This window comes from Ammodytes marinus (assembly GCF_949987685.1).
Source record: "Ammodytes marinus genome assembly, chromosome: 8".
Taxonomy (NCBI): domain Eukaryota; kingdom Metazoa; phylum Chordata; class Actinopteri; order Uranoscopiformes; family Ammodytidae; genus Ammodytes; species Ammodytes marinus.
The window spans coordinates 8,681,361-8,701,255 of NC_137212.1; the positions used below are offsets into that span (position 1 = coordinate 8,681,361).

The window sequence follows — 19,895 nt, forward strand, 5'->3', positions numbered from 1 at the left end:
TTAACCCACAAACAAACAATAGCCTAATGGTTATATTGATTGAACTTAGTATGTTTGTCGTCAGAACTTTTATTTTGTTAAAATCCATGTTAAACGTATATGTGCTGCTGTCGAAAGAGATTTAGAATCTCAATGACCTACTTTCTTGCTGTATGAAGTTGTTATGGTTTGAATACACACATCATATAATCAAAATCAGATCGAAGTGTTTATCGAATATACTCATTGTTTATTATCATGGACACTGTGCAGAAATATTTACATCTGATATAAAGATGATTTCATCCCAATGAACCAAAAGTTTTTAGTAAAAGTTGCATTCAAAGATCCAACAGAGTATTACCATTACTTCCTTGGATGGATAAAAAGATACATTTTGACCACCTGGGGGCAGCACAGGAATCTGAAAACACCAGATTGACATCGATTCATAACATCTTAAAAATCATAATAGGTCCATGTTAAAAACCTCTGGAACAGTTTACAGGAAATGATGAATAACACAAATTCAACATGTAAAAGTTTTTTATATGGAAATGTATATTCACAGACGTAATAAGAGCGACAATTGTTGTCAAAACAACTACACTTTAGCAGGTAATATTCAAAAATTCAAAAATTATTATTGCAGTTGTTTATATTGGTATAAAAAAGAAAGGAAGAATATTGCGTTTGTATTTATTTGTAACTGTTGCTTTACAAGGAAGATTTACAAATATAAGTGCTGCTATAGGCTATGGAATTATTATTTTTTAATGATAACAACTGTTATCTGTACACACCCATCGTTCAGTTGTCTTTAGTCTTTTCATTATTATCAACATAGAGTGCTAACTCTGTGCTAACCCAGCAGCGAGAATGAGCCCAGGGAGAACAGGAAACAACATTAATAACATGTTATACATGTAGACACATAATAAATGTAAAATGTTTTATGATAGGCCTATGTCCCAAGCGCCTGGCAAAAAAAATTAAAATCATTGCATCAAGCACTGATAACTCATTTGAAATATAGGCTAGATATTTTTTTCCCCCTATCAAAATCCATGGTATTTGCTGTAAATAATTTTCAAACCACCAGCTTGTTGATTTATTTTGCTTCTGAGGTCGCTGTCGGGAGCGTGATAGGTTCAGTAAAGTGCTTGTTTGGGCATGTCACTCAGGATCTGTGTCTGTATGTGCCGTGGAGGGTGACGGGGATGATGGTGTTGACTTCGGCCCGGGCCAGCTCCGTAAGCTTCTCTGCGTCTAGTATCAGCAGGAAGCCCGGCCTGTCTGCACCCGGCTTCACCACGATACTCAACAGCACACCTATGACAAAGAAACAATGGGTGGGATTAGGTTAAGATTAAGGTTTATCTAAGGGGGGGGGGGGGGGGTTATATTTTAAGGTTGATTTGATCATATGGGCCCACAGATTAGGATAGCCGTCAACATTTGATGTTTCAGTTGTTGCTGGCTTTGGCCTTATTTTGTGTATATTTCAATCTTTATGTTCTGTTACACAACATGACATAGGATTTTTGGTATAATTATTATGGCAAAAGCTAGATTTTAACTATGCAAGGCGAAGAACTTTCTGAATTTTCAGTTAGTAAGTCAAATTGCCACAGAAGTTATGATACTTTTAAGAAAGTTTGGAAGTTTTTGGTGCATTCTTACTTTATCTTATCATATTCTTAGTGCTATTATCAATAGTTTAGGCCTACTTGATACGTTATCTTATTACGTCATTCTATTCGTGAAATCACAATGTTGCACTTAAAAGTTGTGAAAAAATTTAAATATGTGTGTGTGTGTGTATGTGTGTGTGTGTGTGTGTGTGTGTGTGTGTGAGTGCTGTACCGTCGTCCTCCTCTGTGGCTCCAGGTGTGGGTACAAACAGCGGCTCTGATGGGTAGCAGTCTTCCTCCTGCCACACCCAGGTCTCTTTGGTCTGCACGTTCAGCTTCACTATCTACAGCCAGCCAGTCAGCCACAAACAAGTGACAACAACATCAACGTCACTGAAACATTTCCTGTATTTCGTTTGGATATTTTGTATTTGTCTGTGAATGGCAGAAGCTATAGTCTCGTACCCTGTCAGGGATGAAGTGGTTGAGTCCCAGGCCGTACGCAAAGGAATATTTCTTCCCACGGCACAGAGCGTAGTTAATCTGTGGAAACTCAAAGGCTGAGAGAGAGAGAGAGAGAGAGAGAGAGAGAGAGAGAGAGAGAGAGAGAGAGAGAGAGAGAGACATCAACAGAGATATTAAGGAAAGAGAGCCAGAGACACTATACAATAGATACAATGCATACAGTCAAATAAGCATCATGACAAAAAATATGATTCATAGTACAATGGAGGAAAATGACCTGTAGTAGCCCTAACCCTAACCCTATTTAATTGAGTTCTGTACCTAAATTCAACTTTGAGGTACTTGGAATTTACTTTGATTTCGTGCTTCAAGCTTCCTGCTTCACACCTCTACTACACTACATTTCAGAGGCAGATGTACTTTTAATGCACAGTGTGTGTGTGTGTGTGTGTGTGTGTGTGTGTGTGTGTGTGTGTGTGTGTGTGTGTGTATAACCTTGTCGTGGTCCAGAAAAGAGGACTTCTGGTTCCAGCCAGATGGTGCCATCCTTATTAAGAACAGCAGTTGCTGTGGTGTAGGGCAGAGACACCAGATTCTTTCCCTGCTCTTCCTGAAAACACACACGAGCACAAAAACATATTCAAATATTTAACAGAAGTAAAAGTAACCGTACCACACAATTAGAAATACTTTGTTACACGTCTTTAGACCCACTTCATGGGTTATCTGAGGCTAAAGAGGTTACTTCTCGTGCGTGCCTGCGTGTGTGTGTGTGTGTGTGTGTGTGTGTGTGTGTGTGTGTGTGTGCACTCACCCTGTTTATATCCATTGGCAGTACATATCGTCGGACCTCGGGCTGTGGAGCTTTCATCGCTGCTTTCTTCACTTCCTCCCACTCCTGCTTCAGGTTGGCCATGTACAGGTAGTTATACACAAATTCATGGCTGTGAAAACAACAGAAGTGGCAAAGTGAGTCAATTGTACTGTTCATAAAACACACACACACACACACACACACACACACACACACACACACACACACACACACACACACACACACACACACACACACATACACATGTTACCACACTCACCCTTTCCACGTGCAGAGGTCAACGACAATGAACCCATCTTCCTCATAGGCGTTGATGTGGTGAAAGATGTTGAACGCTGATGTTCTGAACTTGTGGCTGCTCAAATAAGCTGCTGGGTCCCTACTGGCCAGGTGGAACCATGTCTACAACACACAAAGGCTTTCTATGAACTGAGATGTACAGACACTCCTCTTCCTTCCGTTGGGGCAGGTTTAGAGACTTTTAGGGTAATAAAATAATACCAATTCAAATGTGTATGTGGTCATTTTTGTGTCTATATGTGGTTGTTTTTGCATGTCTTCGTAGTAGTTTTGCGTAATTTTGTGGTTATTTTGCGTACTTGTTTGTAGTTATTTTGCTTTCCATGTAGTTTTTATGCTACTCTTCTGCCTGGAATCATTCCGGAAATGTCCCAGACCTCCCTATGGCCAGTCTGCCCCTGCCCACACCCCATCACTTACCCCCATAGTTTCATTGGATTCAAAGCAGTCCATGTATGTGGCTCCTCTGATGCTCCAAGCCGACAGGAACTTGAGAAGGTTGATCTTTATCGGTTGCTCCACGAACACGAAATAGTTGTCCGTCATACCGAAACTGCAGAGAAACAGACACCAAAACAGCTTTGTAAAGCAAGTACAGCTGCACACATAGATACTGTTGAATTCCTTGTGCTGCATAGGCTATTTGTGGTAATAAATGAAAGAAGGAAGGAAGTCAGTACCTGTGTATGTAGGAGGGTTTTAACCTCTCACTGCTGGGGAGTTGAACAACAACCTGGGATTTCTCCAGGGGATCGGACTTGTCTGGAAACACAGAGACACAGTGTGGGAGAAGAAAGCGTTAAAGCAGCTATGCAAGTGTGACTGTCTTGATTTTTATTTATTATTTTTATCCTCCTTAAATTAGTCTTACTTTTAGTTCTTTCATTGTCTTTCTTTCTTTGTTTTTCAAGCTTTCTAACATTATTGGATTTCTTTCTTAAGTATTTTTGCTCCACGTCTCTTATTTTACCAAACGCAAAACACCCATTTACAAACAAAATCTTCATATGCTTTTGAAAAAGGCAAAACTTGTTTTTAAATTTCATGAAAATTGTCAATGTGTTTCAATGCGATTAAGTCCCGTCTGTGTTGAAACAACCTCAATTCAATTGGAAACTAAACCGTCTTCAACATTTCAATTTGAATAAAAGTTCAGTTCATAATTACAAAAACACAACAAAAAAATATATATATTTTCTGGATGTTCAGTCAGCAAAGCAAACGGTTTCAATTTGAAACAAAACCTGCAACAAACCTTCCTGCGCCGGTGGGATCTTGACGATGTTGTACGCCAGGCTCATGTTTTTGCCAAAGCAGTTGCCGATGTTATAGACTGAACCATCTGTGTCAGTGTGGGGGTGGGCAGACACCCCATTCACTGACAGGTACTTACACAGGTCCACCTAATAGGAACACAAGACGGAAAAACGGTATAAAGAATTTTTTACATGATGACATCATTTTTAATAATAAACATTATGACATAATTAATATTAAATACATAACTATAGATCATGAAACCACGAGGAGATGATTTTACCCTCTGAGTCAAAATTTCACATGTGATGCTTCTAAAAAGTGCTCCTGGTATCTAAATGTCATCTTAACAACATTAAAAAAAGCAATGTTTATCAGTAAAACCTTGTCTAAAGACTCAGCATGGAAGTCAAACCAATCAGCCCTCACCTTCTTTAAAGTCTCCAGCGAATCGGGATCCACCTTAGTGATGTAATTGGTCTCTGTGACAGCGTAGAAGTCTTCACCGATTGGATAGATGTTCACTAAGCAGTTATCGGTCACCTCAATGCCTCTGAAGTAAGTGAAGAATCTACACGGAAACAAAATCAAACCCTTTGTTTAGTAAAAGACTGATTCAATTGAATAATGTGGTGTGATAGTTATACAACAGAGTTATAATGCTTGAAGTATGGAGGCCCTAAATGAACATGGAATCGTATTATATTTTCTGTGTTTAACTGTGATGGAAAGGTTAATTTGAGTTGTTAGCCTGAGCTAATGAGAGAATTGATTTTATATCATGATCTACAATGTTGTTTGAATTAAAGACTGATAGGTGATTCCATCACTCTTTTCCACTGATAAGCCTTTACAGTAACTTTTGTGCTTAATTATGCAAGCCCTAAATTGATGTTGTTGATTTAAAAACATTGTAGATACTGATTTGTTGAATTGAGTATCCTAATATTTTGTAAACAAAGGTTTGTAATGAGTTTATTAACCGGTTGTCATGGGAAAACCGAGGAAATAAATTGTAAGATCCCATGTTCCTTTAGGGCTTCCGTATCTAAGGGTTTGGTTTTACCTGGAGAAGATGTTTTTGCAGGGGTCTGGATAGGCCGCTGTGCCAAACTCAGTGATGACTACTCTGTTCTCCGTCATGGCACGCACATAGGCATCTGTCTTGATGAACCTGAGTAGATAGATTACACAAATCATACAAAGATAGATAAATATACTGTGCATACTTAATTCATTCCTGAAGGGAAAGTTTGTTGTTGCAGCAGAAAAAAACCTAAACAAGAACCAAATGCTCAATAAAAACTAAAAAATGTGCTTAGTATATTATATGCCAGTATGCAGTAAAGTCACAAGATATTTACTGTCGATTAACGGTACTTAAACTGTCATTACTGAATCTGCTGGGTTAACTAAAGTTGTTGAAATGCTCAGGATTCTTGTAGTTTGCTGCTGCTGCTGTGGGTGCGTTTTCTTTTCTGTCTTTGCTTGCAACATTCCAGTTAGATTTATTTCACCGTCAGCTCTTTTTTTCCATATCTGCAAAATTCTTTGCACTAACAGAAATCATATGTCATCAAATAGCTGTCATCTGCACCTTCTCCAAAAAAAAAAGATTGACATACAATTGCCCTGGTAAGAAAACATAATACAAATGGTAAGATATGCCTCAAATACATTGCTCACTGCTTCACTGAAAGAGTAAAACAAGTTTTTTTAAACACATAAAAACTGTGAAATGTATCATCGCACAACAATGCTGATGGAAAAGTATTTTCTAGAATGTGTTGCTGTGTGCTTTGATTTTGAAAGGTAATGAGTAGTATTCTTACTTCCTGTAGTAGGTCACCTGACCGTCCTTCAGGTCAAACTTGTGGATGAGAGCCTGTCCGTCAAACAGGTGATGGAAAGGTTCGTCTCCCACCTCGAAGAGACCCGGACCCATTCTGAGGAGACTGCCGCCTAGCCATGATGGTATAACACCTGAGAACACACACACACACACACACACACACACACACACACACACACACACACACACACACACACACACACACACACACACACACACACACACACACACACACACACACACACACACACACACACACACACACACACACACACACACACACACACACACACACTTTAACATATTCACATGCTTCTGTTGAGTGTTAGCGTTTATATGAGATGGGGATTGAGTAAAGCAAACACACACTTGCGAATAGCAAAATGGTACACGACCAAGAATTACAACACCGGACTGAATACGGTAGAAATGCAACACAAACATAAGAAATGACATAGTGTGGTAGGTTAACAATTTGTTATTTTTTTAAAGTAAATAATCAATCAATTTAGGTTTGATTATCACCGTGTAAGTCTTTTATCATACTCTTATCACATACTTTGTTGTGATAAGTTAGACCAAAAAGGGTGCTTTAATATTCAGATCACAGCGGAAACCTTTAAATAGTAGGACAAAACAAGACATTAGAGTGGTTTTGGTCTCATGTGCTTGAAAAGAGAATAAGCAATGGGCTTTGAACGTAGCCTCTAGTAGAGTGTTTTTCTATCATCAGCTTTGCAACAAAAGCCAAACCCCCTCTTTATTTACTATCTATGTTTCCTACCAGTGATCTCAGCAGGTAGGGGCTCGTTCAGCTCCTCCACTGTCTCAAAGATCTTCTTGTAGCCTGCAGCAGGATGCTCCACACTGGAGAGGAAAGAAAAGACACATGATCATTTAAGGAACTCAGTACTTGAACCAGTCACATTATTAATGTACGGGGCGCTCGTGGTGTAGTGGTTAGATCCCCCCCATCTGGTGTCGCCGTTCATCAATCCACTGTCATTTCAACTTTAAGTTCAACGTTTCATAATACAGTACCTCTTTTTGAATTTCCTTGGCGTATTAGTTTTTATTCCTTTCACTGTGCTTCTGCAACAAATGTACCCTCTACTGTAGGCCTTTTTTCCCTCTCTTATCCTCATCCGTTATTGTAGTTTTGCATCCAGTAAACCTGACCCTCATTTGGACATTAGACCTGGCAAACTCCACCAGTGAAGCGCGCAACAGCTTATTTGGTTGCAAAAACAAAACCAAGATTGCAATGGTGCAGACAGAGATAGCAGTTTTTGACCTAGAATGCAGACATTATCTTTCCCAACTTTTGACTTTTCGGTTATTGGGTATTTATTTCACTTTCTCTGTCATCTCATGTTGAAAATCGGAGTCTAGTTCAGAGTTTTCCTTCAGTAAAAATATGCACCACATAGTTGACTCACCATCAAATCTTTTCTCTCTCTCTCTCTCTCTTAGAATGAAAACAAGAAACGTCACGGTGGCGTCTACGTGCTGCTTTCTCCCGTTACCTTTCTGAGAACCCACTGGCTACAGACACAATCTGCTCCGTCTCTAAAGTTTCTATCATTTGAGAAAGGAAATCGTTCATCAAAAGAGAACAGAAATGTAAAGTTTTTCTCACCGGTTGGCCATGCTGCTGTATGTTCTTCACACTCTTGCAGTCTTGCAGACTTTGGAGCATTTGAATCACACACACATACACACACACACAGATTTCCTACAGTGAGGGATGGAAACTGAACCCCCTCCTCCCCCTTCTTTCTCCTCCCCCTTTCCCCTGCATCTCCGTTTTCCTTTCAATCCTATTGCTCCCCCCTTTTCTTCCTCCTCCACTCTCCCCACATCCAGAGCTGAACAAGCCGGCTTTGTCTGCTCTCCTTTCAGCCATCCGGCAGAATGTTCTCTTGGCCTGGGGATAAGGCCTTGGTCAACCTTGGAACCCAAATAAACGCTCACCTACGGATGATGTGGGTCAAACTAATAAAGTCAGCTTTCAACAGCAGTGTGTTGGTGCTGTTGTGTGTAAACGGGGTATGCCTGTGTAGAAAGAGTCCAACCTAATTGGTTCCAGACAAACTCTCAAACTATTTTAATTGGCCGGCATTGGCAGGGGGAGAGGAAGCTGCAGAGAGAAAGAAAGGACAGAGTGAATGATTTGTCAGTATTGTTTTGTTCTCTGTCATTTTGACAAATGAAAGTTGAACAATAAAAGGAATAATTTAAATGAATGCTTGCATGAAGGTTGAAAAGAGCAGTCATGTGTCTTCTAGGCAGGGTGCCTACCTTAAGTTTCTAAACGTCAAATTCAAGGACTTTTAAAAGGTTTTTCCAGGCCTTATTCCTTCACATTCATGTTCCCAAATCAGTTTGAGACACAGATCAAGATTTATTACAGTTACAAAACACTGATTATTTGTATAATTAGAACCAGCAGCTTACCATCTTTCCACTTCTATCACTCTTGCTGCACGGGAATGTTGCACATGTTGGAGGCAGGTGATGGGAAACACACGGCCAGAAAGCAGAATGTAGCCGATTAACTAATAAGGGATAACTCTGTATGAGGGGTAAGAGGGGTTGCACAAGTTACTGATGCATAGTCTGTAACCATAATGAGATGGGGATCAGCACAGTCACTATGCAGAGTTTTGGGGAGACGAATACTTTTGTATGTTTTTAATAAACTAGAGTAAACCATTTTTTCACAAGGGATTGCCATTTAGCTACTTTTACTGTGCAATTGAATATTATATGGGACATTTTGGGTGTGTTAACCATTGTCATTGCTTACAAATATGCATTATAGATAAGTGGATTAGCTATTTTAAATTAAAAGCGGTCTGGTTTTGCAAACTGTCCCTACAACCCCCATACATCAACAATAAATCTTGGAAATAAAAACACAGGATATAAAAAACAAAAGGGTTCAATTTAATGTCAATATTCAGACAAACCCCTGCCAAGCCTTTGGAATTTCAATATACTAACTAGCCACTGAAGCTCAAGTCAAATGACATACAGTATTCATGTCACATTGCACATTTCAAACAGAAACAGGACGATTGAATATAAATAGAACAGCTGAACAGGTTTATTTCCCAGGGTTTTGCATAGTAAACAATGTTAAGGAAGAGTACAACTTTGTTAATGTACAACAGACACTCTTCTGTAAAAGACTTTGCCAAACATACTGCTGATGAGTGTAAAAACAGTAAAACACACACACTATGATCTGAGGTATGGACAAACACATCAGGGTACAACTAATACTTCATATAAGATATTTGAAAAAAGGACAGCTTGACATTTTAAGTAGAATTAACATGACAAGTCTGTTAAATTATTATAAATTAAGCAATCTGATGATTGGCCTAAGTTTACTGGCCGTCCAGTGCAACATACACACAAATACAAGGGAAACCGGGAAAGGGGAGCTCCATTCTAAAATAATTGATGGATGTGAAAATCTAAAGATCCCCTTTGAGAAAACTTAAAACATTAACTCTAAAAACAACAAACAAATGAAAGCAAGAGAAGGGGAAAGCAATCCAGAGGAAAAAAGAAAACGATACGACAAGAAACACAGTAAGCAAAACAATATCTAGCACTGCTCCCACTGTCATCACTTATAAATTAAAACAAACCATAATCCAATTGTTCCCGTATGGACCAGTGATCGCAGAATTGCATTTATTTCTTCTCCCAAAATGCACTCTGAAGCACACGCAGGCACACAAACACATACGCGAGAAGACAGATGAAAAAATTAACTGATATTATATGTATATATATAATATTTAACTGATCCAAATGAACTATGATGATAAAAAACAACATTTTCCTAAAATAAACCTGCTTCATAAAAAAACATGTTATATCTCAACACAATAATTAAATGAACTCCTCTAAAGGAGCTGTGCGTCTTGATACTTTCATTGTACTATTGTCTCCACACACACACACACACACACAAACACACACACACACACACCACTGTAGAAGTCTTTCAGCCTGCATAACGCTGACATTTGCACATATATGAGGCACGCAACATGAATAACACTATTTCCATTGTAACAAGAAAAAGTTCCTGGCTGCAAAGAGAAGTGTCCTCTCTCGGTACCAGTGCAGTAATAGTGCAGCAGAAACGCGGCTGTGGCTTCTAGAATGTTGACGGCTGTGTGGTTAGTTTAGTTCCTGATGCTGAAAGCTTTGGTCTTCTTGATGTTGAGGAGGGGAGCTTTAATCTTTGGCTTGTTGTTGTCCCCGTCCGAGGGGAGTCGACGACTGTAGATATCCGGGTACTGCTTCTGAAACTACAGCAAAGATTGAGCCACTCAGTTTGGGAGTATATTGGATGTGCATGTGCACTGAAAAAAAATCTGGTGTTGATACATAGCCTAGGCTCTATAAACTGGTATGTAATCAAAGGGGGTCAGCTAGCAACATGCACATTTAACACCTGATTTTTTTTTTCATCGCACACTCAGTATGGACAGGTAGTGGATCGTGAGAAGACATTCACTGATTTTGACAAAAAGTGATTTTGACAAAGCATTTTCCAGAATCACTGACTCTACTTTTAAAGAGGTGAAGTTCTTTACCTGCTTCAGTTTCTTGTGTCGGTCCTTCTCGCTCATGTTCTGGTCTGTCAGCAGGATCTCCAGCAGCTCCTCCATGGCCTTCTGGGAAGACGCCACCTTCTGTTGTTCAAACTCAACGCCGCTGATCTGATGGCAGAATGCGTAGACGGGCATCGGAACGCAAACGGGATCGCTGCTGTCAACATTAGAGACGCCATCGACTGGGAGCTGAGGGAAGGAGAGTGAGAAAAACCTCCGTGGTCATTTACTTTATATTGAAAGCAGATAAAGTCAAACTCAACAAGTTTCACTTTCAATTAACTACTCAAGTTATGTTGAATAGTTATACGGTCTGCCCTATGCTCAACTAGATATTTATGCACTTTTTACATCTGCAACATTTCAAAACCCTTCTCACTCAAAGTTTAGGAGAGGCTGTTTGTTATTCTCTGAAAAACAAACTGCTTCCAAAAGGAGTCTATAATAAGATGCAGCCAACAAGACTTTAGTGAGCTCCACCCATATACAAAATATTTATTGAGCATGCCTCAGTTCGCTTAATGTTTCAAAAGTTACTCAACACTAAATGCTTCTTTGAGTTAGTACAATTGTCCCTCCATTAATCCGTCTATTGAAATCTATATATTAAAGCCACATTTGAAAGTTGATTAACTACCATCCTACTTTAACATCACTGTCTCTAGATGTAAAAGTCCACCGACTGTATATTTACCTGTTGGTGTAAACTGTATGTGTGTTTAACAAACAAATGAGTTGAGATGTCTTTCTACAAATATAAGTTATGAGTTATTGTGCCACCAGGGTGGAGGACATACACTGTTGGAGTGTCAGCTTGTACCTTTACTGTGCGCAGGTACTGTACACGGTCACTGATGGCACTGAGCAGGTACTCAGGAACAGAGAGGATGCTTTGCTGATGGTCCATTAGGAATGACACCAGTCTGGTTGCCAGCAGCTCGTCCAAATCACACTCCTCTGCGCTGCTAAGGACGCAGCCGGAGAATGTGTGAATCATCTGGAACAACAAGAACCAAAAGCAGGTAGAGAGAGGTCAATAAAAGACAATCAGGAAAAATGAAATAAAATACACCACAATTAACCATCCGAGTAGATTTAAACAGTGCGTCACCGATCAAATGTGTGTTGTGGCTCACCAGTGTGCGGGTGCCGATGGCCGGGTGGAGGCGGGGCATGTCTACGTTCTGGCTGATGCGTGACATCATCCTCATGAGGAGCTGCAGCTTCCTGCGCGAGGTGGGGGGGAGGAGGAGGGTGCACAGCTGCAGGGCCTCGATGGCTACACGCTCACACTGAGGCTGGGGCAGGCCTACACACACACACACACACACACACACACACAGTAATGACAACGACAGATACAAGTGAGTCCAGAAGTGCATCAAATTGGCAGTAATCACTCTTCATGGACACATTCATCCATCACTAGAAGAGACGAACGGATGGATGGATGAATGGATGGATAACAAGATTAATCAACTACAGCTACAGTGCTAGACATGAGTCAGGTAAGATATGTAAATAAACATAAAATGTATGTATAGTAATATGCTATTAAAAAGAATGTACCCCAGTAAAATGGCTACATTTTTATTGTATAATAAAGGCTCATAGCCCTGATCCATGACCGTATGTGCATCGCATCCCGCTTGGATTCTACTGGAACTCAAGAGATTTCAGCCACAGATCCACTCAGAAAATTAATACGCAAGAAAATGAAAATAAAAGACTGACTAGATGGTAGAAAATATTGTTGGCGACCGGCAAAGCACAAAGGCCACAAATGTATAATATCTTTAGCCATAAGTGACTGCACTGAACGCTCTGCTAGTAACAGCACCAAAGTCTGTGTGAGGAAAGGGTTTCACGATTTCAAATATTTTATAAATATAAAAAAGGGACCCATTTTTTTGCTACTTTACTGCCATTTTATGTCTTTTCAAAGTTTGCAGGTTGTCAATAATGTTTACCTTCTACCGAGTTTGTAATTTCAACCTTTTTCCTGTAACACATTTTATGAGCAAATCAGTGACTGAAATGTCCAGGTTCCAGGAGATTTGCACGGTGATAATACATATCATAAGGTGGTGGAATACGGCCGGCTGGTTCATCGCCTTTCTTAACAGACTATAACAATCAGCCATTGATATTATAGACTTGAATCTAGTATTTGTATGAATCTAGTATTTGTATGTTTGTATATTAAAAAATCTGACTTTTCATCTTAAGAACGAAAAATGAGATACTTTAATTTAGCAAGACCAGCATCAAAATGATTTTGCTTGAACGAAAGTGAACTTGCAACAAAGAAATTTACAAAAATCATAAGCACCAGAAAGAAAACAAAACCAAAAATGCCAAAAGCAACAATCGTATAATGGTCTGCATACTTTTAAACGATCGAATATAAAATTTGACTAGTGGAATATGAGCTCTACGATCCTTCAACCAGTCCTTTCTGTCATTCCTTTGTTTTGTCAATACGTTACCTTGGGTAAAGAACAGAACAAAAACTACGATATCTCTTTAATACAATGAGTTCAAGGAGAGTTGTATTTCTGAGCTCAAACCTTGCATGCCAGTAGTGGTTAGATGGAGTTAGTTTGATTAGACATTGATAGACATGCAGAGACACACAGACGGGTAGAGGGGAGAGTGGGTCTTACTTTGCTCAGGTTTGGGCTGGGGGGGCTGCGAGATGCTCGTGGGCACACAGACAGGCGCTTTGAGCAGTGAGACAGGTCGAGAGGGCTTGGACACATCCATAGAGCTGAGGCAGCGTCGGGCAAGCGCAGGTGCAGGGGGCAGCGTCCACAGATTACAGGTACTGGAGGCCGCTCTGGGCCCAACAGGTCCCGTTGTAGCGTGGGACCCTTGTGCTTTGGCCATAGCAGAGGAAGAGGAAAAGAGATGATAGGAGAGCGAGGGAGGGCGTGAAGCTGTGAATGAGTAATGCTGGTCTGCAGGAGTGTTCACGTTAAGGCAGCTGTTCGCTCGGCCCTGAAACTTGGTCTCCTTGACGTCTTCCTCCCTGGTTTCCACAACGATATCCAGACAGCTGCCTACGCTGTGCGGCCGCAAGGAGCGCGCCCTCTGTGTGGCCGACAGCCCCGCTAAAGAACCCACAGACGACAGCCTAGCTCTCATTGTAGCTCCTGGAGCGTTTAAGAGAGAAGCGGGGGTTGCTTTGGATAGAGTAGAGGAATTTAAGTCTTTACTACTGTGGAGTGATAGCGTGGCATGGCTGTCGTCCTGGCTCCTGTTGCTATGGGCACAGGATGCCAAGCTGTCATTGGACAGGAAAAGCTGTGTCTGGGTGAGAGGGGCGGAGGTATCTAGGATAGTTTCTAGTGAGCAGCTCCTTAGGTGAGGCCTTGTAAAAGCAACTGTACTCAAGCTTGTGCAGCTGCCTCCTAACTGGCCGTCGGAGGATCCTTTCAGCGCCGCCAGCCGTGACTGAAGCTTCCCCCCTAGCACCTCAGTCATTGGGGACTCGGTCTCATCGCACGCCCCCTGTCTGAGCAGGGACAGCAGGAGACATTCTGTGGAGCGGAAAGACGTCTTGGCCGGAGGCGGGGCAGAGGGGAGGTCGGCCTGCTTGCGTTTCCCGCCCTGGTGTGTCTTTGGAGCTGCAACGTACCCGCACAACACTGAGAGGGGATGCAAGAGACAAGAGAGAGGCAAGCGGTGCAGGCAGAGTGTCAGTGCAAGCAAGACAGTGAAAGAGAGGGAGAGGGTTGTTACTTCAAACCTTTACAGGGAATACAGAATAGAGCCCGACCGATTCATCTGCTCGCCGATTCAATTTGCCGATTATAGCTTTACTCAATATGTTGCTTACTGATACACTTACTCCCAAATATCGGAATCGGCCTTAAAAAAATCCAAAGCGGTCGGGCCCTAATACAGAACAGTTACCGGGTCAGAGACAACACAATAGGCATAGGCATACACACACACACACACACACGTAGAGAGAGTACATCTGCTCATATCCTTGTTAGAACTGAATGAACAGAAGTGAAAATAACCAAAACCTCTGTTAGGAGTCAGAAGGCAATGTTAGAGGTCCATAAACCCAACCACATAATGGACACTGCATGTCAACATGACTGAGCAACAAGATCCTCATCTGCTTCAGCTTCATGTCCCTGTCTGTAGCAAACAGCATAGACTAGAAAAATGTGTCTTAAGTACCTACCCAGGACGTTGATAAATAGTTCATACAGTTCGTAGGTGAGTAATGGCTGCGGAAGGCTGTAGAAGTAATCGGACACAGATTTGAAGACGTCTCTCTCAAAGCCGGGATAGGACGGCTGGTCGCTGTCATACTTCGGCCCTTGAAATAAACAGCTCATTAGAGTTATATCTATTACATTCATAATCCAAATAGATAACTATGTGCGAGTTATTATTTTCTAACTTTACATAAAATTAAATAATTTTACTATTTATGCAAGTTATTAATTAAGTAAGTAATGGATTTCATATGTCCAGTTTAAGATATTGAAAACATTATGCATTAAGCAAAAATAATAAAATGAAGTTTCTACTGTCCAGTTGTTGGCAGTGTTCATGCATACTCACAGTTGGCGAGGCTCTTCATAGCAGACAAAACCCAGTGTGGAAGGTCATCTACAGAGATGTTGGACAGGTTAGACAGGTTGTCAGTTACAGTATATTGTCATGTTTCAGGGTTGTATTACCTCAAGAAACAATTTCTTAACCATTTGCATTGTGTGGTTTACGACCGTGAGCAGTCTACACGGTTTAGAGAATGTACGTCGCCAGTGAAAGACGTGTTGAATTAGAAAGGCGATAAAGAGACAACAAATGGAATGTGTGCTTTCTTGGGAAGTTTTGTGTTTAATAATATAAATAATATAAATGTTTAATATAAACGTACTGGTCCTGTCGTCCAGCGTGACCACCCCGTGCTTGTTAACTTTGGTCATGTTATGGATGATGTTTTGAGGGTTAATATAACGTTGGTCTAAAACCTCATCGAGAGATGAAACACCCAGAATCCTCTGCAGGCTGAAAAACAACACAAAAGTCATTGTTACAAACACACATACTAATCAACCTTTGCTAACATCTCATGGCAAAACAGTTTTTCATACTAATTCAACAGGTTACTTAGATAAATAGAAACATGTTTGTTTATGTTCAGTGTGTGTTCATACTGTGTGAGGGTGATGTCCCTCCAGATTTCATGTTCGTCCTCCACTGTCATCTCTCGTCTCTGCGCCTGCTGCTCTCCCATTGGCTGATGCTCTCCACCTGCTTGGAGCGCAGGATCAACATTTTCCTGGAAAGGCACCAACAACATAAAGCACCATTACATTCCATTTGGACTGTACTTCAAACCTGCTACAGTAAAATGGCATCTGTTCTTAAAAGGACACATCTATTAATATTGAAGACTACATTTTCCATAACATATAGAGTAAACTGTATATGTCCAGCCTGGTTCACCTGTGTCTCCTTGTCATGCTTCTTGTTGCTCTTAAACCTAAAGAAACCTTCCTTGTCCCTGAACGAAGGCCTTTTCCTAACGCAGCCGGGGGCAGAGCTTGGACGGGGAATGGGCTTCAGTGGAGAAGTTGAGGGGAATCTGGGGGGGAAAGGAAGGATATAGACAGACAGCAGTGTTAACACTCACTTAGATATTTCTCTTTATATATGGTAGTCTCTTCAAAAGGTGGAGTCAGAGATTCTGGAAAACGCTACTTGTACTTGCTATTTTGTCAATATGAGTGAATGTCTCCTCACAATCCTCTACACATGTCTGTACTGTTTGTGCACTGAGAAAAAAAAACAGTGTTAATACACACAGCCTAGGCTCCGTCAACATCTAAACAAAGGGGGCCATCATAGCTAGCAACATGCCTGTTTACAGAGCCTAGGCTGTGTATTAAGACCAAATTGTTTCCAGTGCTCACACAGTAGGCCTACACACAGTCAGGTATTGGATCCTTGGGAGATATTAACTGATTTAGACAACACGCGTTCTCCAGCATTGCCGACTCCACCTAATGCCTCGTTTCCACCGAGTAGAGCGGTACAGCTCACTTTTAAGAATCTCGGTGTTGTTTCCACCGCCGACCCTACCCTTACTGGTAGGGTCGGCGGTGGAAACAACACCGAGATTCAAGCCAGTGGTCTCTTGTTTTTGCTTGGTCAAACCAGCCGCTTCTTTATTTATTCCCCCCGTGTTGTTGTGAGCACAGAGACGGCTCGGCGCAACTGATAGAGACAGTGAGCGAACAGCGCTGGCTGCGGCAGCTACGTGACTATGGGACACATTGTAACCAACTGATTAATTTATTGACGAGGAAAAACAACACACAATAAACAGAGCTGTGCTCACATTTTCGCCAAAACACAAGACTATCTTCACTCTTGCCGAGATGACTACACATGGCGGAAATGATTATTTCGACCAATCAAATGACGGCAGTGTGTAGCTCCGCCTTTTAGGCACCCTTTCAGGCGGCTAGTACCCCTACGGAGGAGTACTGAGATTAGGAGCGGCTCAGAGCGGTTAGGTGCGCTTAAACCGTACCCTACCCAACTTTTGGCAAATGAAAAGCCAAACTACCCGGACCGAACCGCTCCGATCCGACCCGTTCTACTCGGTGGAAACAAGGCATTAGACTAGTTAAAAAGCCCGCAGGCTTTGCCCTACCTGTACAGTGTGGTGTTGTCCTCTAGGTCCTCGGAGCCCCAGCGACCCTTCACGTCTTCGATCACATGGTTCTTGAGGAACTTCTTGAGGAGCTGCGTGGTCTGTTGCCTGGTGACGTCGGGGCCAAAGTTGCTGTTGCTACAGAGCATCTGGTGCAGCCAGTCCACAGCAGCAGAGGAGGTGAAGCAGGACGAGTGGTGACGGAAGTTCTGCCGGTGTTTCCTCAGGGGCATACCGGCCCGAAACAAACGCGTCACCTCATTCCACTGAAACCGGAAGAAAAAAAAAAAGAGAGAGAGAGTTAGTTAGGTGCAGGCTAGTTGTGTGTTTCTCATCTTTTTTTTTATTTGTTTTTTAGGCAGCTTGTTGTAACCATAGATAGTAAATAATAGGTTGTAACATCTGGCCAGGGAATGCAAATAAAAACTAACCTACCGGCAAAATCATGCACATTTAAAGAAATGTTTAGTAATAGGCACCACTGGCCATGTCAAATAAAAAATAAAGATAATACATTTGTGACTATCTAGTTTATCTTTGGACAACTTAAAAATTAATAAACTTTTCTCAGGCTATGTGTCCTGAGGGGCTTTAGCCTCGACCTGACGACCCCATAGAAAGAGGGATGAATTGGTGCAGTTAGGTTGGAGGATTACAATAATGATGTCTTTGTATGTAAACCACTGAGATGTTCTCCACACTGAAGAGAAACAATAGGGAGAGCAGAGTAGGCTAGTGCTGAAATGATTAGCAGGTTATTTGATTAGAGGATCAAAGCTTTAGCAAACTCTTGCGTTTTTGCCACCTCATTGTATCCTGGAAATAAACCAAGTTAACTATATTTTACTTTAATTTGAAGACATCCCGCCGTTCTCAAACTGGGGAACCCTGACAGGCATATTCCTTTCTATTTCTTCTGACATTTTTAAAGACTGAAACAAACTATTTTGACACAAAACGTTATTTATAACAAATAATATGTTCTGAGAGTGTAGTAACACTTAATAATTCATTGACCATTTACAGATTAGTTAAAATAGCAGCCATGGTTTACTTTCTGCAACGATAGTACAACTCTAGGCAAGTTAGATTCAAGACTTTTTAATGCCACCAATAATTTAATTAAAGACCATCTTTACAAAAACAATAGAGAAAAACGACATATATTACTTTGTGACCATTCAGCAGAAAACTAGACTTCTTTGGTCCAGTGGAAACAGTGGAAAAAGGGAGTTCTACTCCAAGTTTTAAAAATATGTTCTTTGGCTAGACATGATAAAATCTATGCCTCATGTCTGAGCATTTTTAATACTTCGCAAAAGTCATGAATTCCGTTTAATATCGTTTCGTTAGAAAACCCCACAAGAAAGTTCAGGGTTATTTGAAAGGGTAAGCCACAGAGTAGCCGTTGAAGATAATTCTTAACTCACCAGTTTTGTAGCTCGGTACGGTCCCGGGGTGATAACATGAGAACTCATTTTTAACCAACTAAAGTATGACAGCGCTTACGTTTTCACTTCCGCCGATATAAGAAGCAGGTAAGAAAAATATCCATTACAACTTGGAGAAGGATATACGCTTATGTTTTGCTAACAGCTATTGTGAATGGCAGCGTTGATGATACTCAGCTGCGCATGCACGGCTGCTGCTCCCGTCTGTTCAAAATTACGAGCCGTGCTGTTCTGGCACGAGATTGGACAGAGCGTGTGTCACGTGATCAGCTCTTGAACTGAGGAGAGTGAAGGAGACGTCAAAACAAATAGGCCTACAACAGTGAAAGAGACCAAATTATATTTTTCAACTATTGTCAGGTTTTTTTTAACGTACCGTTGAGGACATAATTGTGTTCACCGCCACTAAACAGACACAAATACATTATTTAACGTTGTTTGCTGTCTTTGAATTTGCCTAGAGAGAGAGAGAGAGAGAGAGAGAGAGAGAGAGAGAGAGAGAGTAAAAGAGCTGCATTGTCCCATTCCCTCAAATGGAATTTACATTAGCATATCTTAACAAGCATTTGACAAAAAGACAGTGGAGGTAGAGACATTCGAAAAGGGAAAGATAGCCTACTTGGTGGGCTGCTATAGACATGTTGATTTCTGAAATCCAGCTTTCTGCTTCAAAGACCTCCCGCTGAAGCTTTTTCTAAGGAAATTGTCTCTGCTCAGAAACATTTAAGCCTTTTTTAATGTATTTGTTATTTCCTATTTATTTATTTATTAACTATTTTTTAAAATGATAT

The 19,895-nt window shown here is 41.0% G+C and overlaps 2 protein-coding genes across 2 annotated transcripts; both read right to left on the reverse strand.

The window, feature by feature from the left end:
- Positions 1-263: 263 nt before the first annotated feature.
- Positions 264-8,049, reverse strand: LOC307254543 (retinal Mueller cells isomerohydrolase-like). The gene is made up of 14 exons (XM_080032970.1): positions 7,962-8,049; positions 7,107-7,189; positions 6,303-6,453; positions 5,537-5,644; positions 4,900-5,041; positions 4,469-4,616; positions 3,894-3,975; positions 3,634-3,766; positions 3,173-3,315; positions 2,893-3,022; positions 2,574-2,688; positions 2,079-2,173; positions 1,846-1,957; positions 264-1,311 (listed from the first exon to the last, which is right to left on the reverse strand). The coding sequence occupies exons 1-14, from the start codon at positions 7,970-7,972 to the stop codon at positions 1,160-1,162; spliced, it is 1,605 nt and encodes a 534-aa protein (XP_079889096.1). The 5' UTR covers positions 7,973-8,049; the 3' UTR covers positions 264-1,159.
- A 1,582-nt stretch (positions 8,050-9,631) lies between these two features.
- depdc1a (DEP domain containing 1a) lies at positions 9,632-19,223 on the reverse strand. The gene is made up of 12 exons (XM_080033225.1): positions 19,084-19,223; positions 17,654-17,919; positions 16,441-16,579; positions 16,149-16,273; positions 15,869-15,999; positions 15,550-15,597; positions 15,164-15,301; positions 13,629-14,612; positions 12,099-12,271; positions 11,783-11,959; positions 10,945-11,151; positions 9,632-10,656 (listed from the first exon to the last, which is right to left on the reverse strand). Exons 1-12 carry the CDS (start codon positions 19,129-19,131, stop codon positions 10,531-10,533), a joined length of 2,562 nt encoding a protein of 853 aa, XP_079889351.1. The 5' UTR covers positions 19,132-19,223; the 3' UTR covers positions 9,632-10,530.
- Between the last annotated feature and the right edge of the window lie 672 nt (positions 19,224-19,895).

What these genes read in the sequence shown, in the direction of transcription:
- LOC307254543 (XM_080032970.1), bottom strand. An exon ending in CTTTTCTGGACCACGACAAG is followed by an intron (nt 2,174 to 2,573) that starts GTTATACACACA and finishes TCTCTCTCTCAG; the next exon opens with CCTTTGAGTTTCCACAGATT. An exon ending in AGCCACAGAGGAGGACGACG is followed by an intron (nt 1,312 to 1,845) that starts GTACAGCACTCA and finishes TCTTTGTCATAG; the next exon opens with GTGTGCTGTTGAGTATCGTG.
- depdc1a (XM_080033225.1), bottom strand. Translation starts at nt 19,131, where the DNA reads ATGAGTTCTCATGTTATCACCCCGGGACCGTACCGAGCTACAAAACTG. An exon ending in CGTACCGAGCTACAAAACTG is followed by an intron (nt 17,920 to 19,083) that starts GTGAGTTAAGAA and finishes TTCCGGTTTCAG; the next exon opens with TGGAATGAGGTGACGCGTTT. An exon ending in CCATCGGCACCCGCACACTG is followed by an intron (nt 11,960 to 12,098) that starts GTGAGCCACAAC and finishes TTGTTGTTCCAG; the next exon opens with ATGATTCACACATTCTCCGG.